The sequence below is a fragment of the Pipistrellus kuhlii genome, unplaced genomic scaffold (assembly GCF_014108245.1).
Source record: "Pipistrellus kuhlii isolate mPipKuh1 unplaced genomic scaffold, mPipKuh1.p scaffold_m20_p_15, whole genome shotgun sequence".
In the NCBI taxonomy this organism is placed as follows: Eukaryota; Metazoa; Chordata; class Mammalia; order Chiroptera; family Vespertilionidae; genus Pipistrellus; species Pipistrellus kuhlii.
Genome location: NW_023425460.1, coordinates 9,807,912 through 9,832,427, shown reverse-complemented (window position 1 = coordinate 9,832,427; position 24,516 = coordinate 9,807,912). Strand labels below are relative to the sequence as shown.

General features: G+C 59.8%; 2 protein-coding genes across 4 annotated transcripts in view; one reads left to right on the top strand and one right to left on the bottom strand.

The window, feature by feature from the left end:
- Positions 1-24,516, top strand: part of CDH23 (cadherin related 23) — a 387,029-nt gene that overhangs the window by 274,259 nt on the left and 88,254 nt on the right. For all 3 annotated transcript variants that reach the window (XR_006741668.1, XM_036438196.2, XM_045581750.1), the window contains exons 23-29: positions 6,002-6,191; positions 6,510-6,655; positions 9,199-9,418; positions 10,582-10,734; positions 12,850-12,963; positions 15,609-15,757; positions 23,969-24,029. Coding sequence is in view for 2 of the 3 variants with exons in the window: in XM_036438196.2 (XP_036294089.1) it covers positions 6,002-6,191; positions 6,510-6,655; positions 9,199-9,418; positions 10,582-10,734; positions 12,850-12,963; positions 15,609-15,757; positions 23,969-24,029 (1,033 nt within the window). In the remaining variant the exon portion in view is untranslated. The remainder of the gene's footprint in view (positions 1-6,001; positions 6,192-6,509; positions 6,656-9,198; positions 9,419-10,581; positions 10,735-12,849; positions 12,964-15,608; positions 15,758-23,968; positions 24,030-24,516) is intronic.
- CUNH10orf105 (chromosome unknown C10orf105 homolog) lies at positions 14,822-21,330 on the bottom strand. The gene is made up of 2 exons (XM_036438212.2): positions 20,612-21,330; positions 14,822-19,013 (listed from the first exon to the last, which is right to left on the bottom strand). Exons 1-2 carry the CDS (start codon positions 20,784-20,786, stop codon positions 18,652-18,654), a joined length of 537 nt encoding a protein of 178 aa, XP_036294105.2. The 5' UTR covers positions 20,787-21,330; the 3' UTR covers positions 14,822-18,651.

Below are 24,516 nucleotides of genomic sequence, written 5' to 3'. Positions count from 1 at the left end.
GGCAGTCAGAGGTCGGGGCACAGCCCTCACGCCGTCCCGTCCGCAGGGACACGGGGCTTCGGGCTTTGGCCAGGGGAGTGCAGCATCCCAGGGCCGGTTCGGCTGGCGGCCTCACCTGCCCTGAGAGCCCAGGACTCTGGTGACAACCTCAGGAGAGCCCCGCCTCCCTGGCGAGGCACACGTCCCTCCCTCGAGGTGCACAAGCTTCAGACCTGCCCTCAGCACCTTCACCGCTTCTGTCACCACAGCCACCAGTCAGCTGGCCCAGGGCTGCCCAGGAGGGGCTTTGGAACTCACCCCGAGATTTGCTGGCGTGAGAGTGTCCGGTTTGCACAGACCCCATGCCTTCTGTGAGCAGGATGTGACTCAGGGTGAGAAGGAGAGACCATGGCCCAAGTCTCGGGGCATCCACAATACATGTCCTATGGAAGCTGAGGAAAGTCAGGGATGAGCACCCCTTTATATTCTCCCATACTTGTGCACCATTTGTCCCCAACTCCACTGCTACCCAGCCAGCCCCAAGATGGACATGAACCTTACAGCTCATGGCGCCGCCATTTATTAAATGTCCGGAACGTGCCAGACGCTGTGCTGGGTTTTCTCGTGAATTCTCTCTTATCCCCGAAACAATGTCACGTGGCAGGTGGATTCGTTGCTCCCATCGTACTCTGGAGGACAGAGACTGAGAGGGTGAGGGGTTTGCCCAAGCGCCCAGAGCCCAGACTCAAACCAGGGCTGTCTGACTTGGCGCGACCTAGCCCAGCAGTCCTTCTGCCTCTGCTGGCTCAGGGGGTCCTGGCAGGAGGTGCAGGTCCTGAGAACCTGGAGAACCAGTGGGATGGGGGAGGGATGGTAACTGTCTCATCCAGCAAGGCAGCCCAGAACTTGAGCAACCTTGGGCTGCAGAGAGAGAGGGAGAGAGAGAGAGAGAGAGAGAGAGAGAGAGAGAGAGAGAGAGAGAGAACGCGAACCAGCCATCATACCTCCTTATTCCCTTTTCTGTGTTTTCAGAATCTGAATGGTTCTCAGTGGGCACATCCCCACCCAGAGGGTCCAGTAAGTCAGGGGCAAGGAACCTGGGACAGGTGGTTTGTCAAAGCCCTGGTGGGGAGAGGATTCCTTTCTGTCTGGCCAGGATAGGACCCTGTTACCCCAGGCCATTTCTGGTACTCTACCCCTGATAGGCTCTCTCTGCTGCCACCTCGTGGGCATTTGGGCTCCAGCCCTGGACAAGCCCGGCCAGGGACCCCAAGAGCTGGGGTCGGGTGCCCGCCTCTGATATTATATTTCTGGGAGTCTCCTCCCATAGGGAATTGAGGGGCAAGTGAGGGAGTATACTAGCCAAGGGTGCCATTACTGAAGTCCACCTGCTGGACAAACCTAGTAGGTCTGCGTTGGGACCACACTGGGCCTCGGGCTTTTCGCAGATCTGGTCCCCAGGGGCCTGCTCTGGTCGCCACCTTTTCCTCATATCCTTCTGAGCCCCGAGCAGGTATAGACAGTAGGCCTGGGCCCTGTGCCCAGCAACTCCTCACTCTCCAGGAAACTTCAACAAGCACTCGGCGAGCACCTACTGTGTACCGGCACAGCTTCTGCTCTGCCCTCAGGGAGTTTCCTGACACTCACACCCACCCCTGGGGCCCATCTCACCCGGTGCAAGAGCCAGAGTCCCTGCCAGACCCGCTTCACCTCTGGGGAGACAGACAGAGGAGCCCGCCCCTCCGTACAGGACAGACATGCCCGTTGTTCCCCCAGCTCGGGCAGCCATGGTGGGGCACTGGAGCCTGTCAGTGACCCATGGCAGTGCTGAGGCCGGACAGAGAATGCCGGGGCTCCCAAGCCCCAAAGCAGAAGAGCCAAAGCAGAACTAAGGCTCGTGTTAAACAGCTACCGAGCATTATGGGAACTTTGGTAATTATGAAATTTAGGGTTTGTAAAACTCTTTACATGTGAGGACAAATTATCCCGTAGATTTTCTAGAATTCTGAAGAATTTTCCACAATCATGTGGAATTTCCAGGTATGTATCATGATTGCCAGGAAACTGAAAGTTAGAGAACTCATAACATTAATCGATTTTGTCTAATCTAACTAATTGTTAAATTAGTTTGAAATTCCTAATATCAAAAGGAATCGTTGTAAGATTCTTTCAGACTTCACAGCTGTGAGGTGTATGCATGCGTATGTGTGCGGGTATGTGTGCTAATGCCTTTGAGGGCCCCACCCCCTGCCCAGACCTCACAGTGGGCCTGGGGGAGGGGGGGCTGTTACCAAGGTGTGAGGAGAGGAAGCTCCAGAGGTGACCCACTTCCTGACTCACCTCCCACCACCTTCTCACCCCCCACCCCTCGCCCTAGCACTTACCTGGCCTTTCAGTGTCTGAACCCACTCAACCCTTTCCCTCCTAGAAGCCTCTGCACAGCTCTCACTCCCCTTCCCCTCGCCTGCCAGAGGCTCTTCCTCCTCTGCTCCCCAAGCCCTGCTATCTCCATGGCCAACTCATTCTCCTCCAGCCTCCCAGGTTAAAATGCCACCTCCACAGGGAAGCCCTCCCTGACTATCCTGCCTAATGGAGCTCCGCCCCATGTTCCATCCAGAGCTGAAACCTGAGTGTGTTTGCTGTTTGCTGGGTTCCTTGCTTAGTAAGAGGCAGTAGAGCGTTGTGATTCAGTGACTCAGTCTAGTACCAAAACGTCTAGACTCTCATTTTAGCCATACCTGTGACTGGCTGTGTGACCTTGGGCAAGTTCCTTAACCTCTCTGTGCTCCAATCTCCTTGTCTAGAGCAGGGGTCCTCAAACTTTTTAAAGTGGGGGCCAGATCACGGTCCCTCAGAGAGCTGGAGGGCCGGACTATATGAACTACTAATTCCTACTGTAATACCTCGGCTGCGCTCACTGCCCAAAAAACCTGGCGGGCCGGATCAGACTCCTCTGCGGGCCTGGTCTAGCACATGTGTCAAACACAAGGCCCGCAGGCCAAATCCGTCCCGCCAGGCCTTGCAATGTGGCCCGCACCGCGCTGTCATCACTGCACTCCGCTGCGTTTCCATCACAATGACAGTTTATGACTGTTCAGTAAACCATTCGGCCCGCGATTTAGGCTGGATTTTAGATTTTGGCCCCTTCTCTGATTGAGTTCGACACCCCTAGTAGAGCATGGAGGTAGAGGCCCCACCTGAAAGAGTCATAGTTGGTACTTAATGAGCCAGACTGCACAGGCACGTGGTGAGAGGGTGATGAATGGCAGCTGTTGTCGCCATCACCTGGCTCCCCTGCTGGAATCCCACCTGTGCTGCTCCCTGTGGAGCCCCTGAGCCAGGCACAGCGTAAGCGCTCACAGTTTGTGAAGGAAAGTTGTCGAAGGGCTTCTTCGCCTTCCTTCCCCCAGCGCTGCCAGGTCAGGTGGGTCTTCCTTGTCAGAGAGAGACCAGGACGTATGAACTGGGGCTCTCCCAAAGGCCTCTCCTTAAAGGGGGCAGGGGCCACCCCAATGGCTTTCCCAGCTCGTGTGTCTGCATCCGGGCCCTCGGAGTGGGCTGGGCCTATGTCTGTGTGCACGTGGGCCCACCCGGTATCCGCCCGCAGGCAGGGGAGTGCAGAGCGGCTGCTCTGTTTGCAAGTGGGGTTTTGGCCGCACTCTCCCTCCTGCTTCCGCAGTCTGCTTCAAGGACCTGGCTGATGGGCATTGATTTAGAGCCTTTCAAACCCTCCAGCAAAATAAGGGAGAGGAGAGCAAGAGAATTAGTCCCGTCAGGCCAGGAGAAAAATGACGAGCGTGCAATGGGAAATAAATGAGGGGAAAGCCGGAGAGTCCGCACAATCGCCCGGCAGGGAACCGGTCACAGCCTGCCGCCCCCCTGGGCCCCCATATCCCACCTGGCGACCAGGGAATGGCCGAGAACCGAATATCTGTGCCCACCCCCTACACGGATCTCTCCAAAGCACCTGCCCAGGTGCCCCCAGCACCCAGAGGTGGGGGAGGAGAGGAGAAGAGGAGCACCCCTCCCCCCATGTGAACTTAGTGCATTCAGCAACAGGCTGCCGGTCTGGAGCAGGTAGTTTAACTGCCCCGTAGCCTCAGTTTCCCCACCAGAAAAATGGACATAAGAACTACCTCCCTCCAGTAATCAGAGAGAACGTGTAGAAAAGCAGGGCTCGCTGGTCTCCTTACCCGTCAGCAGGCCGCCTGCCTGCCTAGAAAGCCACCCGGAGTGCTTAGGAGCCTGTCTCCTGTCAGGACAGGCATGGTTGGGTCCCGTCAGAGAGGCTAACTGAGGCAGCAGGAGGGCTGCCCCCTTAGGGGGGCAGCAAGGCTGGGAAGCGAGGGGCTGGCTGAGCAGTGGGGATGGGAGCAGGGGTGCGAAGCAGAGAAGCCGGGAGGGGCTCAGGGTTCTGTGCCAGCATGGGCCTCTCTCCCAGGCTGCCCAGGGCTCAGGGGCAGATGGGAGCCCTTGGCCACAGAGGCCCATCTGTCTGTTCTGGTCTAGTGGCCCCAGAGATGCCTCGGCTGGGGATTAAGCCAGTGGAGGGACAGATTCTGCTGCCAAAGCACAAAAGGGCCCTCGCTGAGGAAGATAAAGGAGCTGACGAGGCGGGGCTGTCATCGCCGAGTGTCCTGGAGTGAAAAACGACAGTGTCCCGATGCGGCCCTGGGGACTGACTGAGGTCACCGCTACCCACACTGATCTTGTCCGCCTCCGGGCCACAGCAGACCCTGTAGCACGGGGCCAGGGGCCCTGGGAGGCTGCTGGACGGGCCCCAAAGCTGGTGCTGTGTGACCATAAGTCTGGCCCGTGCCTCTCTGAGTTCTGCTTTCCCCTCGGGAGGTAGATGGCTAAGGTCCCTTCAGAGCAGGGCATGGGCGGCGTGGGGAGCTGGGAGAGCCAGGTGTGGGGGGATATGGTCCTAAGTCAGGACAGCACTGAGGCCAGACCCTCCTTGGGGTGGGGATATAAGAGGGCTGGGAGGTTAAAGGATCCAGAGTGTCTGAGACTCCTATCCCATGACCCTCTCCCCCAGGGCCCTCCCTACCTCCAGGGAGCCAGCCCCATCCCTCCTCCAGCATCCCCTCCCCGGCCCCAGGACCGTCCTAACTGGCTGGGGCCCACCCCCCAAACGGGCTGGCTTGCCCATGACTCTCTCTCCGTGCCCTGTCATTCTTGGTGTTACTCACAGGCCTTATTCTTTTCAAATCGCCCCACAATCCAAAGCTCCAAAGGAATGAAATGGAGGATGAGGAACCCAGTTCCTAAGTCCAGGCTTCCAAATCCTTCCAAAAGCTCAGCCCCGGGCTCCCAGTCCCTCCCAGCCTCACCCCAAATCCCATCCTTATGGACTTCCTGGGGCCCCTGTCTTTCCAAAGCACACATACCTGTCACCCCACATATTCGGTGGTTCTGGTAGTAAGGGGGCCAGAACCTCTTCCAGGCTGGGAGCCTTGCTGGGCCTCATCTGTGAAATGGGCACGATCATAGGTATCCACCTCCCAAGGGCGTTGACAGTCTGTGGAGAGAGCCTGGTATTTATGAGAGACCCAGAGCCTCTGTAAGCTGGTGTCTGCTAGGATCAGAAGACCCAGGCTCAAGTGAGGAAAGGGGCTTACTTAAGGCCCACACGAGGGTCAAGGAGCCTGCTGAGACCGGTTTGGCTCAGTGGTAGAGCATCGGTCTGCGGACTGAAAGGTCCCAGGTTCGATTCCGGTTAAGGGCATGTACTCTGGTTGCGGGCACATCCCCGGTAGGGGGTGTGCAAGAGGCAGCTGGTCAATGTTTCTCTCTCATCGACGTTTCTAGCTCTCTATCTCTCTCCCTTCCTCTCTGTAAAAAGTCAATAAAATATAAAAAAGAAAAGAAGAAGGAAGTCAAGGAGCCTAATACTTCCCACTGCTGATTCATCCTCTGACCCTTCCACCTCCCAAACCCCATGGACATCCTTGCTGGGGTCTGCGTGGGGTGCCCAGGGCTGGCACGGGCGCTCAGCCAGCTCCCTCCCCCCCGGCAGGTGGTGGCGGTGGACCCGGACCTGGGGGAGAACGGCACCCTGGTGTACAGCATCCACCCGCCTAACAAGTTCTACAGCATCAACAGCAGCACGGGCAAGATCCGCACCACCCACGTCATGCTGGACCGGGAGAACCCCGACCCCATCGAAGCAGAGCTCATGCGCAAGATCATCATCTCCGTCACGGACTGTACGTGCCCCCCACACGCCCTCGCCGCCCCAACACCGGGCCCAGGCCCCTGACACCACCCCTGTCCTCGGGCTCCTGACCTCCTTAGGAGGGCTGGCACTAAGCGTGGAGTCACACCCACTGCCCAGCTGAGACCCTCCCCAGAGCACCCTCGGGGGGGCAGAGGAGATTAGGGGTGCAGGGCCCAGGCTGCTCCCTGGAGGGGTCAGTGAGACGGAGGGTCGCTGAACCTGCCCCTCTCCCCACTCCTCTTCCCCCTGGCCTTCTTCCCCTGCACCCCTCCTTCCCTCTCCTTGCCTCCCTCCCTGAACCCCCCAGGTGGCAGCCCCCCTCTGAGAGCCACCAGCAGTGCCACGGTGTTTGTGAACCTCCTGGACCTCAATGACAACGACCCCATCTTTCAAAACCTGCCTTTTGTCGCCGAGGTGCTGGAGGGCACCCCTGCGGGGGTCTCCGTCTACCAGGTGAGCTTCTCGCCGACCTGAGAGGCTGCCGTCTGTCTCCCTCCGCTCATCCGGGCCAGCCTCGTGCTGAGCACTTTGCAGGGCAAGTTGGGGGAGGCCAGCCAGCCCAGACCACAATCTTCCACAATCCAGGACAGGGCACATCTGTGCCGGGCGTGGAGAGCCATGTTCTGAGAGAAGGCTTCCTGGAGGAGGAGGCGCTTGAGCTGGGCCTTGGAGGACAAGTGGATTTGGAGAGGGGGAGGGAAAGGACCACGGGAGATGCACAAAGACAGAAACAGAGGGAGGGAGGCAAAGAGAATCCTGGGAAGCCAAATCAGAGAGTTTCTCAGGTTCTATCAATAATTAAGAGGGCTAGCCCTGAACTCTCAATACCCCAAGCCTGTAGATGGTTCTAGAACACTGAGAAGGCTGGGCGTGTACAGTCCATGTGTCCTGCCTCCATGGGGCAGTCCCTCTCCTGTGCTTTCCTGTAAACGCCAAGGTAGCTTCGCACAATGGGTGGGATTCTCCCCATTTTGTAAAAAACTTAGGAAACGCGCCCAAGTTCCTGTGAGCAGGAAGGGGCAGGGCCCGATGTTGAAGCCCTTCTGCCTCCTGCCCCGCCCGACCCTGCTGGTCGGGGAGGCCCGGAAGGTGCTGGTTCCAGGGAGATGCAGCCCTTTCAGAAACCCAAAGGCCCTGACAGTCAAGAGCGTGGGCTTCGGAGCCTGCCCGGGATGGGTATGGATCCCAGCTCCACTGCCTGTGTGCTGGGTGGTGTGGAATACGTGGCTTAATCCCTCTGAGCCTCAGTTTTATCACCTGTGACATGGGGATCATAACAGCACCTGCCTGGCTGTGCTGTAGGGATTCAGACAGACACAAGTGGAAAGCACCCCGGCACCTAGACTGTGGGGAATGTGTGGTAGCTTATGTGCGCGTGCTGTGTCTACGGTGAGAGTTTATACCTGAGAGACGGGACCCGGCGGCAGAGGGTTAGCCTGATCCCATCCAGAGAAGACCGGGTGTTCGTCAGGATGCCAGAGTGGCAACCTTGGCGATCCCTGCAGGCCACTGTGCCTCCGTTTCTTCTGTAAAAGGAGATCAGTAATGCTCTTTAACGGGTTCCAGGAGCATTTGGTTTCTCTAGCAGAATATTCTCCCCAAACTCCCAGCAGGGGGAGCCTCAATCCAGGGAACAGCAGCCAGTCAGGAGCCAAAATCCCCAGATAGGAGAGGTGAGGGGGAGAGCTGGGGGAGCCCTAGACCTGGTTCTCCAGGACTCACAGCAGCGGCAGGAGATGTCCCCCTCCCCTCCCCCCCCCCCAGCACAGCCTCTGAGGAACTGCCTCAGAACCGGGAGAAGGTGGTTGAAGGAGCTGGAGTGTGTCATTTGGAAAGAGGGTCTTCGGATGTAGGAAGAGGGTACTAGCTTGAGGCATGTGGTTCCCAGGTTCCCTCTGCAACCTCAGCCGATAATGATTTCAGCCGATAATGATTTCTGCTGCATGTGCAGATGAACTTTCTCAAGGGACTAGAGCTGTGAGCAGAACCATCAGAAGCAGTGAGCCCTCCATCCAGGAAAGCATTCAGGCTGAGTCTGGGCACCCTCTTGTCCAGCTTGTTGGTGTGAATTAGACCAGACGACCTTACATTGCCTTTCAATCCCGAGAGCCTTGTTTTGCTGCATAGCTCTTGTTTTAGTTGTTATTACACATTTATTTCAAATGCCTTGAATTCTCTTTCATAAAAATTTCAACACACCAGGGCGGGTCTTGAGTCAGGATCTCTCTAAGAACTGGACGTGCAGCTGGGAAGAGTGTAGGAATTTGGGAGGAGGATTGCAATGTCTTTTTCAATTTTATTTTTTAAAATATGTTTTAAAGTTAAAGAGGGGGAGAGGGAGAAAGAGAGAGAAACATTGATGAGAGAGAGACATTGATCAACTGCCTCCTGCATGCCCCCCAATGGGGATCAAGCCTCCAGGACCAGGAATCGAACCCGGGCCCTCTTGGCTCACCAGGCAGGCTCAATGCCGTTTTAAAAAACCAAATCTTCGAATTTTAAAAATGGGCGCTGATATCATCTTATTTTCATTGTCTTACAAATGAAAACAAGGCAGAGGCGGGGTCCTGGCAGCTGGGCACTGTCTGTAGTTGAGCCCACAGGATAGAGGGAGTCTGAGCAGGAAGGGCTGCTCCCAGCCAGCATCGTGGGGCTGGAGGAGGAGGGCAACTCTCACACTGCTGAGGGGCTTCCTAACAGGGAAAGCAGGGTTCCGAAGGGGGAACTGTGTGGGGACTGGGCTCTTGTTCTAAAACATCCCTCCCTCCCTCCCCCGGCCCCGCTTGGAGCACCTGGCCCCTTCCGGCTGCCCCTTAGAGAGCACCTGGCAGATGTATTGGGGGCAGTGGCCCAGCCTGGGGCTCTCTGGGGGAGCAGGTGTGTCTGGCTGGAGGTGAGCATAGGTCAGTGGGAAGGAGGAAAGGAGGGCACAGCTCTCGGGGAGAAGCATCAGTCCCCGTGTCCCCGCTCCTCACGCGGCCCTTCCCCTCCCTCAGGTGGTGGCCATCGACCTGGACGAGGGCCTCAACGGGCTGGTGTCCTACCGCATGCAGGTGGGCATGCCCCGCATGGACTTCCTCATCAACAGCAGCACCGGCGTGGTGGTCACCACCACCGAGCTGGACCGCGAGCGCATCGCCCAGTACCAGCTGCGGGTGGTGGCCACCGACGCGGGCACGCCCACCAAGAGCTCCACCAGCACGCTCACCATCCGAGGTGAGGGCGCGGCCGCCTCCTGCCGGGTGCCGAGCACGCGGGGCGGCGTGGGGAGCCTGCATGTCCCCCGGCTGGCCGCCGTCCAGGGGGGCGCAGGCCACCCTGCTGGTGGGGCCTCGCCTGGAGGGCTCAGCAGGGCACAGCCTTCCCTTCTCCACCAAGAGGAAAAGCCGGCGAGCCAGCCCTCTCCCCACCTGGCCACTGCTCAGTGTCCCAGAGCCCCGGAGAGGGAGCGGCCTGAACCCCCTGCCAAGGTCCCCTTCTCTGATCCGGGCCACAGCAGAGAGGGTTTGGGCAGGGGCGGGGCCCTCGGGTCAGGAACAGCCTGGGGAGGTGATGGAGCCCCCTCTCCTTGGAAGGCCGAGTTTTTGTTTTTTGGTGGGTTTTTTTTTAAATATATTTTATTGATTTTTCACAGAGAGGAAGAGAGAGGGATAGAGAGTTAGAAACATCGATGAAAGAGAATCATCGATCAGCTGCCTCTTGCACACCCCCTACTGGGGATGCGCCCGCAACCAAGGTACATGCTCTTGACCGGAATCGAACCCGGGACCTTTCAGTCCACAGGCAGATGCTCTATCCACTGAGCCAAACTGGTCCCGGCAGAAGGCCGAGTTTTTATTTGGAGGTGCAAAGGGACCCTTCCCCTCCCACGTGCCTGAATCTCCGTGAAAGGTGTTGCCTTTGGAGGAAGGCAGCTTGGATTCCCAGAGGCCCTGAGATGCCCCCTCCCCTCGGCTCTCGGCCCCCTCCGTAATGCCCGCAGTCTCCGCCCTCTATCGAGGTGGGGCCAGGAGGGCCACCACTCTCAACCACTCCGGCTACACCTTTAATTTTCGGAACGGAACTGGTACACTGACGAGCTGTTGCCAGAGGGCCAGGAATAAGCCCTGAAATAAGTGTCGAATGTAATGGGCAAGAGATGGCCAGCTCCCTGGGACAGAATGAGCAGCAGCCCCCAAGGAACAGGGGCCGCCCAAGGGTGTGGGGTTCTGGTCAGCTCTGTCCTGGCCCAGCCAGCCCGGGGCCCTCGGCGCACGACCGGGAGGTGCTGACTCCTAGGAACCCATTTCCCATCGGCCTGTGGTGGGGGCCGCTGCCGTGGAGCCAGGTAGGCTGGCCAGGGAGCCAGGCCCAGCCCCGTGTGCCGCCTCTGCCCGCAGTGCTGGACGTGAACGACGAGACGCCCACCTTCTTCCCGGCCGTGTACAACGTGTCCGTGTCCGAGGACGTGCCGCGGGAGTTCCGCGTGGTCTGGCTGAACTGCACGGACAACGACGTGGGCCTCAACGCCGAGCTCAGCTACTTCATCACAGGTGCCCTGCCGCCACCCTCCGGCTGCTCTGCTGCGGGGCCGGGGCCAGGGCGGGGAAGGGACCCAGGCCAGCCACCAGGTGTGCCCCTGCTGGAGCCTCCCTGAGGATCTGCTCTCGGCTTTGCCCAAGGGCTTTGGAGCTGGGTCCCCAGGGGTGAGAGGACTTAACCAAGGTTCAGTTTAGAGCAGTGGTCGGCAAACCGCGGCTCTCGAGCCACATGCGGCTCTTTGGCCCCTTGAGAGTGGCTCTTCCACAAAATACCACAGCCAGGGCGAGTCTATTTTGAAGAAGTGGCGTTAGAAGACGTTGAAGTTTAAAAAATCTGGCTCTCAAAAGAAATTTCAATGCTTGTACTGTTGATATTTGGCTCGGTTGACTAATGAGGGTGCCGACCACTGGTCTAGAGGGCGGTGGAACCAGTGGCTCCTGGGAGGAGCCATGCTCCCCACCCCACCCCATGTTGGGGTGACGAAGCAGACTGGAGGAATGTGGCCTTGTCTTTCCCCGGGGGCCCTTCACTTAGGAAGAGGGTTCCCATCCATTTAGAGGCAGATGGTTTAGATCTCTAAATGAGATAGTTTTAGCTCAGCATGTCAAGTTGCCACCACTGAAGAGCCATGTGAAAGGGAGTCGTGATCAATTAGTGATGTCTGCCATGACATAGGCTTTGTGGAGGCGACATGCCATGTGTTAGCCATTTCTGGGTTAGAGCAGTGTCCCCGCATTCTTCAGTCGATGGAGTGTCTGAGAGGTGCTGGCATGTGTGCGGGTGGGGGCTAGCTCTCTCACATTCCTGAGCCCTCCCTTGGCCCTTTTACTGGTTCAGTCTTCCTGCAGCCATGACACACACATGTTCATATGCACATACATGTGTGCACACAACTACAATACTCACACCAGTGTCCCTGAAGCCTCTCCTAAAGGAAGCCCGGGCTCATGGCCCATCTACAACTTGCTGCACTAAGATGACCTCCCAGCCGCCAGCCTCTCCCTCTCAGATGCTTTCCCTCCTTCCCCTCCATAAAAGGGTCCACCCCTAAGGCCCACTCCTCCCAGTCTGGTCCTCCAGACTGTCCTGGGGAGGCTCAGTTATCAAGACCCCCACACGGTACCAGCCATGGTTCAGACCCAGCACCGCTTGTGTCTTAGTTCCTCCTCTGCCTCCTCAGAGCCAGACTGAGGAGCCGATACTGGAGGCTTGAAGGCAGGGCGTTTCCTCCAGGGGCAATCATGTCAGAACGAAGGAGCGTGTGGCACCAGCCCCCAGGAAGACTTCCCTGAGGTGGCCTGTTCCTGCTCACCTGAGAGCCCTCCAGCCCTGGGTTTCTCGGATTTTAATTTTGCACCTTCTTCCAGGAGCCTGCAGTGTCCTGGTCCCAGGTAGCTCAAATCCAGTGCAGTGGCGCCCTCTGCTGCCCAGAGCACTGCACTGCCTGCCAATAGCAGAGGAGAGGTCCCCACACTGTTCTGCAGTCCTTTCCTGGCTCCTGGCTCCCTCAGGAAAGAGACCTCACACTCCCCACTGCCCCAGAACTCAGGAGGATTCAGTAGCACCTGTCTGCTGCCCACCTGCCCGTGCTTTTCACTCGAGCCTCTGGGACCCCCTCCTCAGAGAACCCGAGGTCAGGGACCTGGAGAATGCCCCAAAGACCCAGCCACATCTAAAAGGCCCAGCCCAGCCTCACTGCTCAGACACTCCTATGGGACAGGCAGGTAACCGACTGGTGAAGGACACGGGCTGGGGAGCAGAGGGCTGGACTGGAGTCCCACACCCCAAAGAGGTGACTAACCCAGGGCACCGCAGGTAACCTCATTAAAGGAGCATGCCCTTGTCTGTGACATGGAGACAGTGATGGTGTACACAAAACAGAACGGCGCACAGTAGGTGTTCAACAAATTTCAGGCATTCGCACCCCCGCCTAAGCCCACTCAGGCCACACCCTCATCAGAGCCCCCCAGAACCCTGCTCTCAGGCAGCGCCCAGGGGGCAGCACAGCCTTTCGTCCCTGGACCACCTCCTGGTTGGGGCTCAGAAGCAGAGGTGGGGTGCCCCCTCCCTTTCCCGAGCCAGGAGCCCTGTTTCCTGATCACAGCTGCCTTCTCTCTTGCCCGCAGGAGGAAACATAGATGGGAAGTTCAGCGTTGGCTACCGTGACGCCGTTGTGAGAACGGTGGTGAACCTGGACCGGGAGACCACGGCCGCGTACACACTCGTCCTGGAGGCCATCGGTACGCACCGGCCCTCCCCGCACACCACACATGGCCGCGCCAGGCAGAGTTCACGTGGGGCCTCAGACCCTGAGCCAACGGTTCTGCCCTGATGCCAGTGGAGAAAGGGCGGCTAGACATCGACATGTTATGAGTACTTCACAGGCATGAGGCCCGGTGCCGGTGCTATATGCACAACACTAAGATGGTGTTGTGGGAGGAGTCACATGGGAGCCAAGAAAAAGACCAGCAGGTGGACACATCACTGCAGAGCCAGGCCGAACAAGCAGACAGGAGAAGGGACGACCCGAGAGCGGCTGCACAAAGGGTGGTGGAAATGTGGTGGGGGAGGGGGGAGACCAAAGAAGGCTTCTTGGAGGAGGTGGCATCAGGGAATACCATTGGATCAGTTAGTTGCACATTTTAAAATAAACTGACTTCAGGAATGGGAGCGCACAGAACCAGTCCACGGGGAGGTAGATGGAGCTTCGGGTATGACGATCCGGGGCTCAGGCGATGCCACCGGGCCTCAGTCTCTCTCTGTGGCCTGGCTCTGCCTCTGCCTCACATGGAGACAAACTGCTGCTGCCGCCCCGGCCTCAGTCCTCTTGGGTTCAAATGTAGCAGCAGGAGACAGCATTGTGTCTTTCCCCGTCTCCCCAGCGGAGGCCTGGGAGGAGCTGTGATTCGTTCCACCTGCCCCCGTGGAACCCCTGGTCATGGACAGGGGGGTGAGGTGTCCTGGTGCTTAGGCCTAAATCGCAGTTCCTGGAGCTGGGGAGCTGGGGGCAGTCAGACCCACCTGGAACCCCAGGCCTCAGAGTCAGGAACGGTGTTCTTGGCGCCATCTCAGGGCATGGACTTACTTGAGGGCAGGATGGTGCTTACAGGGAGAAGTGGGCATGCCCACCACCAGCTTGAGGGCCAGGTGAGGTTTCAGTACAAGGAGGGCATTTGAGGCAGAGGAGCTTGCTCATGCAAGGGCCTAGAGGTGGGACAGAGCCGTGTGTGTGTGTGTGTGTGTGTGTGTGTGCGTGCGCTCGCATGCACACGCTCTTTAGTGTGGCATATATTAGGGAAGGGACTGCGACCAGGTAGGGGCAGCAATGGAGGCCTAAATGTTAGGCTGGAAGTTTGGGCCTTGTTTCCAGACAGTAGGAGCCCTTGAGGGCTCTGGGTAGGAGGAGGGCATGAGACCTTGGCCTCCCCGCTGGCCCGGGCCTCCCAGAGGCACCCAGTTCGAGTTTGCACTGAGCTCTGGGTGGAAGGGGAATGTGCTCTCTGGCCTCACTCATTCCAGCCGCCGTCCCTCCCCAGCCTGCCATGCCCACACACATCCTCCCTCTGCCTTGCTCTCCTCCACCCTGGGCAGCCACCCCGCCCTCTGGGGACCCATCATCCCCACTGAGTCCAGCCTTCATGACAAGCACTGGCTAGCAGGATAGGGCTCAGCTCTGGCCTTTTATGGGCCTCACACTGTCCCCAGCCGGGGCAAGTAGGCGGGACCCCCAGGGCGGTGGGAGGATGAGAGGACTCAGGCTGGGCGATTGCATCCCAGCACGTGTCGGCTGGCCTGGGGAAGGCTCACCACTGGCCCTTGGGCAACCCTCCTGCCCAGGGGAAGCCTGGGAGGAGCCCTGGGTGACTGTCCTTGCGGAGACATACAGCTCCTTCCTCCAGGAAGAATGACTCAACAGCTGCCCTGAGGCTGGGCCACCTCCCCAGCCCCGGAGGTCCTGCAGGGGCTGAAGGGGGAGGACCCCAGCTTCCTTAGCAATCCAGCAGGCCCTACATCCCGGAGTGCAGCGGACCCACAGCCCAAGTCTACTCCTTAAGCATGTTTGACCCATCTCGTGTTTCATATCGAATGACAGTTGTGAACACTTAAAAGTCAGACTTTATTTAAAAGCTCAAGTTCAATTTCTCTTGAGAACCCAGATCTAGTGTCACTAGGCCACACTCTGCCCATCCACTGTGTATGGCGGAGGGCAGCGGCCTTGAGGCGGGCCCGCCTGACAGCAGCTGGGTCTGTGACCTCAGTCCCCGACTCTGGTTCCTGGGGCTGCAGTGACAAAGTACCACAGAGTCGGTGGCATCAAAGAGCAGAAATGGATCCCCTCGTGGCTCTGGGGCCAGGAGTTAAAATTAAGGGCCATGTTCCCTCCCTGGTCCCCAGGGAGAACCCTTCCTTGACTCTGCTGGTGCCAATCTCTCCCTCCACCTAAGGGGCCTTCCCCTCTCTCAGCTTTCCCTCTGCCTTTCTCTGAGAAGGACCCTCTCATTGGACGTATAGCTCACCTGATGATCCAGGACGTGTCATCTCTAGATCCTTAACCCCAATCACCTCTTCAAAGACCCTTTTCCCAATAAGCTGACATTCACAGGTTCCCAGGGACTTGGCATGAGCATGTCTTTGGGGGCCACCATTCAGCCACTTCACGCCTCCGCTCCCTCCTCTGTGAAGCGGAAGTAATCGCCACAGCGCCTGCTTCACAGGCTGCTGGAGAGACTGAGGGACGTGTTAGATGTCGTTAGTGTCATTCCTAAGCTAGAGAGGAAAAGAGCTGCCCGCACGGGCCACCGTGGCTGGGGCGCGCAGGGCACGTGCCCAGGAAACGTGCCCCTCAGGCCGCTGCCCACAGCCCATCCTCCGTCCCCTCCCACAGACAACGGCCCCGTGGGCAAGCGGCGCACCGGCACCGCCACCGTGTTCGTCACGGTCCTGGACGTGAACGACAACCGGCCCATCTTCCTTCAGAGCAGCTATGAGGCCAGCGTCCCCGAGGACATCCCCGAGGGCCACAGCATCGTGCAGGTGGGTGTGGCCGGTGGGCCGGGGCAGGCAGGGCCACACTCGGGCCTGAGTGCACATGCCCCGTGGCATCGCAGCGGGGAGGGGCAGAAACAGGAGTGGGCCCAGCTGCTGCCCCGAGAGTAGCCAGTGCTGTGGGGAAGGGGGACCCAGGCCCCCTCCTCCCGGGACAGAGGAGGACCCCAGGTTACTATGTCATCGAGGACAGGGCCCTGGCTCCACCCCAAAACACAGAAGGAGGGCATCGGCCCCCTCGTCTCCCTTCCTCCCCACAGCCTGGTCCTGCCCTCCCAGGCGGGCCTTTCAGAGCGGAGAGGAGATGGCCTGCTCGCTTTTTCCCAGGAAGGAGCTGAGGAGGGAGCCAGGGCCCAGCGCTGCCCAGAACAGAGTGGCTTTCACGGGCCCTTGGCCGGAGCTCCTCTCCGGGGACGCACCAGGCACAGGAAGAAAGGGAGCAGACACAGAGGGAGAAGGAGGGCCTGGAGGGGGGCCGGGCCCTCCCCAGCACCCGGAGGCCTCTGCGCTGGGCGGGGAGGGAGGCCGGGAATGAATGACCGTCTTCATCCGCTGCAAGGTTTCCGGCTGCGAGGCTGCGCCAAACACAGCCAAACTGGGCCTGCCCGCTGCGCCAGGCGCTGGGCTTGGGAGGCTGGGAGTGCACCCGCCATGCTGCCCAGGGACTGGGAAGGCTGGGAGCAGGGTGCTGGTGCTCAGAGACACCAAGATCCAGAAAACCACAGGGATTTACAGAGCCTGGCTGGTTACTGAAAGAGGCAGGTTCTCTCCCTCTGGGGGCTTGGAGAGCCCCTCCCCGCTGGCCAAATACCTGCCACTCAGGGGTATGACCAGGCCTCCGAGGGCCCCTCCCCATCCCCAGTCTTTCCTTCTCCCTCATGGCAGCCTCACTCCCACCCCTGGTCTCCAGGAAGAGAACATCTGGTGCCAAGCAGGGCACTGGCCAGGGGGTGGCCTGGGGGACTGGCTGTAGGAGGAACTCATCCTGGGATGTCACAAGGAGGCGAGGGATGAGGTAGGAGGGGGGAACAGCCTGTTGGGAGGAGGCCCACCCCACTTTCTAAACCCAAAGGATTGGTTTCTATTACACAACGCTACTCAGACCAGTCCTAGACCTGCCAGCCCTGTGGGGCAGCCCTGTTCCCCCCATTCCTCAGGGAGAGAGGCAGAGGCAGGCACCAGCTTCTCCCGGAAGCTCCTGTCCAAGCAGGACACTGGAGGAAGGACACAGGAGCCTCTCCACAGGGCCTGCGTGTGGAGAGAGCTGCTCCCTGGGGCGTCTGAGGGAGGACAGGACTCCGTAGGCTTTGGGGGCCGGTGGATGTACCCAGACTGGGTGTGCCCTCCCGTCACTCAGTAACCAGTCCCATTCTTCGGGCCCCAGCAGGTGGAGCCGAGTGAGGGACTGGGCCCAGTCTTGCCCTCTGTCAGCTCCCAGCACGTAGGAGGGAAGAGACACAGACAGACAAGGATGATTCACACGGCCAACGGGCCGTGATCCCTGTCCTCCCTCCAGAGGTGCAGAGTCGGGCGGTTCCGGCCACAGTGACTTTCAGCTGGAGAGCAGGGGGGCTTCCTGAGGGGGGCACAGCCCGGGGACAGGCGATGTCCTGGGTCCAGATAAGGCTGGAATAGTAGTTCAGAGCCAGTTCCCGGTGCCGAGCACCAGACCGAGGCGCGGCCTTTGTCCAGCCAGCACTAGGGAGCGGTGATGGTGTGGGAGCTGGGAGGAGTGGAACCAGAGCTCAGTCTTTAAGAAGACCTGGCCAGCTGCACTGTGGGTCATAGCAGGGGGAGGTGGGCAGCCCCGTGGCCGGCCCCTCAGACCCCCTCTGCCCATTCTCCAAGTGTGGGAGCCAACCACGGCACAGAGCCCTGGCTTTGGGAGGAGAAGGAAGAGTTAGAGGTTCTGAGAAGCCTGTCCTCAGTGGGATTGCCTAGACAGGTAGCCAGGCAATGAAGCAATCACCCAAAACCTAGAACCCCACTGTGGTCCGGGCTGTAAGTCCCACAACTGTCCTGGAGAAAGCTGGACCCTCCCACTGAGGAGAGGCCGCCGTGTTCCCTGGGTGAGGCATGGAACCACTCTGATGTGTCCACGGAGCCCAGGTGGCATCACCTTCAGTAGCTGGCATGCCTCCTGCCACTCTGACACAACCGGCCTGGCCTCTGCAGGGAGTGGTTACCCCATTCTCGGCCTCTTCCTGGTCCATCCCAACCACACGGGTGCGTTGAAGGCGGGCAGCCAAGGTTGCTATTGGCTGGTCAGTATTGGGAGTTTCACTCACTCCCCCTCCCTCACCATCACCCTCCCTCAGCGGGCACCCAGGCATCTGGTCTACCGCAGGGTGCAGCTGCTGCCAGGGATTGCTGGGCAATGCTGACAGGGCCCAGGAAAGGCGAGGGGTCTCTGGGTTCCCCTTTGCCTTGGGCCCTGAGTGGGGTCCAGGGCAGAGCAGTGCCTTGTCAACGGTTCAGACTTGGCTGGAGGGAACCGTTAGCCATTTGGCAACTTGCACTGAAATCTGAGCTGGGTTTGGCCGTGGAGGGAGGACATGCCTCCTTTTGGGAATTAGGCCCTGCTCCCTGGAGGCGATGGGGGCCTCCTGGCCAGAGAGGGACCCTGGGGTCCAGCTTGTTGTCTCCAGAGCCTCAGCCCAGGGTCCAGGCTGCTGCTTCCCACCCCAGGCAGCAGTCTCAGCAGCAGCAGCAGCAGCGGGCGGGCCTGCAGGGAGGAAGGTGTTCCCCCAGGGCTTCCTGGGAAAGGCCTTGGGCCTGGGCACGCAGGGGGTTGGGGCACTGTCTTCCCGCAGCCCGTGGTGCCAGGCTGTGTCCGAGGGAGGGTGGTCCAAGGCTAGATGCCTGGTGGTGGCGGCAGCCTGTCATATCTCGGTAGATTCCGTGCAGTGCCAGCCGTGGCTGCCGTCGTGGTCCGGCTGTGAGCGCTGCGGGGCGGACCGGCCCCGCCGGAGGCTGTGCAGGGAGCGGCGCAGGGAGCCCAGGCGCGTCCAGAGCCGGAGCTGGGGCTCGCTGGGGCTCCCGGGGTGGTGGGGCATGCGCTCCCGCGCCGGAGGGCGGGGGTCCAGGGCAGCCGGCTTGCAGAGGGTCAGGAACAGCAGGCAGAAGGCCAGCAGGAGGAAGATGCAGGCCACGGTGATGAGCACGGGCAGCGGGGCCGCTGCCTCCACGGGGCTCCCCGGAGTGCCGGTTGCGGCGGGGCCGGGGCCCTCTGTGCTCATGGCTCCTGCAACGGGAATGGGACGGAAGCTCAGAGGTAAATCAGCTGGACCCAGGCCTGAGGAGGGGGACAGGGGAGGGGGCTGGGCGCTGCTAAACCAGCAGCAGGTCGCATCACAGCCATTTTACAGGGAGGCCCCCGGAGGCGACAGGCTCAGGTCATACAGCGGGAAAACGGTGGAGCTGGGCCTGAACTCCTGCCGGCAGTGGAGAAGCCAGGAATTTTAAAATCAATCCTCACGAATCACAATAGAGTCTTAGACCTGAAAACCTGGGATCTAAGACCAGCTCTTCAATAACTTGCTCTGTGAGCGGGAATGAGTCCTGGAGTGTGGGACGCAGAGAGCCTAGCAGTTCTGCCGAGGCTGAAATGAGGGGCCCACCGGTGTGTTTCGGTTGGCTCTTGCAGTATTTTTATAAATTTAAATTGTGATTAAAAACCGCAAACAACCAAAAAAAAAAAAAGAGAGAGATTTCACATAACTATCTGGACATCTTACATCTCTGGAAATTTCCAAATTTCACCACTGGCAATCTGAGGCCAGTTGTGCCTGGCACGCAGTGGCCGGGGCTGAGCAGCAGCTGCCTCCGTTAGATAAGGCCCTGGCCCCCCACTCGCCACCCTCCCCCAGGCCCACTGCACGCCCCACGCCACCTGCCTGGCCCCATGGTGCTCCCCGAGACAGCCCGGCTCTCCCATGGCCAGTGAACTGAGGCCAGGCCCAGGACACACTGAGCCAGTGACCACGTAAAGGCCAGAACCAGGTTTCCTGGCTCCTGGCCCCAGGCCCTTGCCAGTCCTCTGGCTCCCCACCGTCTCCCAGGGCTCACAGAGCTGCTCTGAGAACAGGTGGGACAGAACCCACGGAGAACACGGAGTTGACAGGGTGGGGCTCGGAACCCACACAGACACCAGCCACCTGTCATCACAGAGAATAACACTAGAGGGAGCACCGCAGACGGTCCAATTCCGCTGCTTGCAGAGCCAGGCTGGTGGGTAGCGTGTGAGCGGAGGACAGCTGGGTAGGTGAGGTGCCTCTGGGGGTGCAGGGTCTGGGCCAGGCTGGTGGAATGCCAGAGGCAGGCCCAGTGCGGTGGGCCCTTCCAGTTCTCCAAGAGAAGCCAGGAATCTGGATTTTTAGGCAAACTTTCCTGATGTTTCAGTGTTGGCAACGAATTCGAATTCGGTTAACGCGAGATTGAGAGAGAGAGGCGTGGGGGCTAAGCAAGCCCGATTCCAAACACTTTGGAATGCATTTTCAAACATTGAAAACACTACAGCAGGCCAAGCAAAACATACCAGCTGGCTACATCCAGCTCTGCGAGCCAGCCTTTGTGATCTCTGATTCCTACAAACTCAGGACAGGAAATCCCCAAGGATGGTCCAATAACAACCATGTCTTACTCTTTGCTCTTGGAGACTTCGGTGAGATTGGGGGCAGCGGATTTCCCTTCTTTCCCCAACATGCAGCCCAGTCTAACTCTCAGCCGTAGGATGCACTGCAGGTGGCTGCAGAGGGTCCCTGTCAGCAGCAGGAGGAAGTAGAGAGGGCCACCCGCTCCCACCTCCAGACCCCCAACCCCAGTCCCCACCCAGGCACTCACCAGCAACCATAGGACCAACTTCTTGCTGCCTACAGCTTTGGCCTGTGCCGGACCGACTAAGGGCACCCAGAGCACTCCACCCTGCTCCGTGCCCACTCCCTGCCACCACTCCTTCCAGCATTTCCAGGCGGAACGGGACCCCTCCCAGCTCCCAGCTGGAAACTCTGATGCCCATCTAGCTGCCATCTAGCTAGACCTCCAGGCGATGCCTGCAGGGCACACTGGCCATGGGTTGTCCCTTCCCTGAATCTCAGCATGGAGGACAGATGGCGTATGCCCACCGCCAGCTCCCATGGGGAAAAAACTGGCTGTCCCTCATCCCACCCTGGCGGGCTGGGCAGAGTGGTCGCCTCCCTTCACTCGTCCCGCTGGGCTTGCTTTGTCCAGGAGCATGTGGGCCTTGCTTGGCTGGGAGCAGGAAAAGCACGGTCTGACGAGGGAGATGTCTCAGTCCCGCTAATCCCGCTGTTATTCTGAGGCCTGCATGTGGGTCTGGAGAACTGATGGGGCCAGCAAAGCAAGCCCTGGCTCCTGTCCATGGGAAGCACTGTAATGAAGACCCATGAGGCTGTGACTAGCACCTGAGTCATTCCCTTGGAAGCAAGAGATCCCACATGCTTGAGAGCACCAAGCCCCCTCCCTGGGCACACGCCAGGCAGCTGCCAGGCCCCTCGGTGCCCCCCTGACCAGCCAGGCCAGCGGGTTCCGGAAAAGGAGGCCTCTGCCTGACCGAGGCATGTAATCTCCCCGCACTGGCCATAGCTCTGAGGCTCAGTCCAGAACCTTCTGTCTCACCTCAGAGCTCCATAGAGCAGGGCCTCGGAGCACATGTGGCTCTTTGGCTTCGGGCTAGCCGCTGCCCCCATAGGCCTTCCACGCTCCACAGAAGTGGAGGGCCTCCCCAGTCTGAGCTCAGCCTCACACCCCCACTTTCCTCCCCAGACCTCCCGCGGTCCCCCGGCACTGACCTCAGAGCCAGCCCTCTGCAGTCCCGAGCCAAGCAGGGTGGGGGGTCTTCTCAGCTGTCCCAGGTGGAGCACCCCGTGCCCCCCGCGGCCCCCACTCGCCCTGGGTTCTGCAGGGCCGTGCCCCCCGTCAGCCAGGCCGGGCAGAGGGGGTCACCTCCTTCACTCTCCAGCAGGGCCTGGCTTTGTGTACCAGAGTTTGGGCCCTGCCTGGGGGAGGGGACACCAGGAGGGTAGGGATGGCAACTGGGCTGGGAGAGGGTGGGGGAGCTCTGTTCCTGGCCTCCACAGGGCCCTGCCACCTTCTCCTGGGAGCCCCCTGGGGGCGGGGCGCGGGGGGGCACTGGGGGGGAGGGGAGGTTTCAATGCCTCTTCGCCCCGAGGCTCTCACCTTCCCCCAGCGGCGCTGGAATGGTATGGTCTGAGCAGCCAGCGGCCCCTATTGAGGGCCTGCCAGCATCCAGGTTACCCGGGAGAGGGGGCGCAGGGGGCGGGAGCAGGCAGGGAGGGGGGTCCTGGGAGTCCGGAGGCCCCTCTCCCCTCCTCCGTCTCTGGGCCTCTCCCCTTCCAGGCTCCTCCCTCATCTTTCCAGAAAAGTGCTTTCCTCTGAAGGTGGAGAAAGGAAGGGGGAAAGGCATTCTCAAAGGTCAAAGAGATCACAGGGCAGAAAGCCTAGGATGGAGGGAAGCCACAGCTGTGCTCCTCAGGATGTGGGCCTTGGATACCCTTCAGGCAGTGGCTCTCCCTGCACCCCACACTCCTCCTACACCCCCCACACACCTCACACACACCACACACCTCACATACACACACACCCCACACACATACACACACTTTCCACACCCCCCCCACATCTCACATACACCACACACATACACACACCACATACACCTCCCACACCCTCACACACCTCACATACACACACACACACACCCCACACCCACACCTCCCACACCCCACACACACCTCACATACACCCACACCTCCCACACACACACCTCCCACACCCCACACACACCTCACATACACACACACCTCCCACACCCCCCTCACATACACCCACACATCCCATACACACACCTCCCACACACATACACATACCCCACCCCATACATCTCACATACCTTGCACACCTCCAAGACCCCTCACATACACACACCCACACCCCTCACATACACCTACACCCACACACACACCTCCCACATGCCACACACTCCACACACACATACACACCCTACATACTCCATACATCTCACACACACTCCATACACCTCCCACACCCCTCACACACCTCACATACACACATCCACACACACCCCACACACACACACACCCACACACCTGTCACACCCACACACACCTCAGATACCTCACATACACACACCCACACACCTCCCACACCCCACACACATACACATACCTCACACGCACACCCCTCACATACACACACACACACAACTCCTACACCCCGCACCCCACACATCTCACCCACACGCCTCATATGCACCCACCCCACACACCTCCCACACCCCACACACCTCCCACACACACATGCATACACCTCCCATTCCCCACCCCCACAAATACCCTCACCCACATACTCCCACCACCTACACACACACACACATGCTCCTCCCCACCCTTCGTTCTTCCCAGAAGCCAGAGCTTCCCTGGCAACAAGCTGCCTCCTTAGTAGCCTAAGTCTCAGGCAGCTTCTCCATGAAGGAACCCCAGGCTCCCAGAAGCACAGCGCGGGGAAGCTGTGGCTCTGCTCAGACCTGAGCCTGGAGCCCAGCCCCTTTTCGGAGCCCTAGTTTGGGGCCCTTAGCAGCTTCCTCCTGCCTTGGCCCCTGACCACAGAAGCACTTTCTGCACAGCCTCAGTCGGACGGGAGCCCTCCAAGGGCTGTCCGATCCCTCAGAGGACAGGAGCCATCTCAGCCAGCCCCTCAGGTGAAAGCACAGAGGCCTAAAGGGCTGTGGCCTGGCCAGGGTCACCCAGTCAAGAAGCAGCCACACAACCCACCACGCTGGGCGAGGTTCTGAGCGCTCCAAAGGCTGGCGGAGGGGCGTGTGGGTGTGTGAGCTGACCTAGTCAAGCCTGGACGCACCTCCCACCTTCTCCCGGTCCTCCCCAAGAACCTGGAGGGGACCAGAGAACAGCTGGTGAGGTCCCCCACCACGGGCAGGGCAGCATGGAGTCAGTCAGGTGTCCTTGGAGGGACGGGAAAGACAGACACGTCTCTCTCCCATCCCACACCCCAGCCTCCGCGGAAGCCACAGGCTGGGGTGGGACAGGCTGGGGGGTGCAGAGGGAAGGAGAGGGACTCCACAAACCTCTCTCCCCCTGGGGGCTGGCATTCGGGGGCTGACTGTATATCCTCCTTCCTCAGCTCTTGGCCACCGATGCCGATGAGGGCGAGTTTGGGCGCGTGTGGTACCGCATCCTGCAAGGTGAGTGGGTGGTGTGGGGTGGCAGGGGCCAGCCCGTCCCTTGGCAGAGCATTCCTCGGCTACCCGGACTGAGGAAGCCCCAGTCCTGTGCACACGGGCAGCCAGAAGGAAGAACCGGGGGCATTCGCCAGTCCTCTGCGCCAGTTAGAGATGAGGGCTCGGTATGTGAGGGGTACGGTCTGCAGCAGCAGAGGCTCCCTATTCAGGGCCTGCCAGCACCCAGCTTCCCCAGGAGAGAGGTGCTCGGAGGACCGGGGAACAGGCAGGTAAGCTTAGCCCAGACCTGGCCTCCAGTCCGACCTTCCAGAGGGGTCATGAGGACCAGGACGGCCTTCGGCGGCCAGCTCCCCGGAGAGTGTCATGGCCCAACATGCGTCACGGGCCCATCCCTTACCATCACTGTTGCCTTAGGCACGAAGGCAGTGCCCCCAGCTTCTCCAAATGAGTCACAAAGCTCGTGGACCGAGAGGAGGGAGGGTGGATCCCC

Excerpts from the sequence above, each read along its gene's own strand:
- CUNH10orf105 (XM_036438212.2), bottom strand. The coding sequence starts at position 20,786 with ATGGGCATCAGAGTTTCCAGCTGGGAGCTGGGAGGGGTCCCGTTCCGC. Across the intron at positions 19,014-20,611 it reads AGTTGGTCCTATGGTTGCTG|GAGCCATGAGCACAGAGGGC; the intron begins GTGAGTGCCTGG and ends TTCCCGTTGCAG.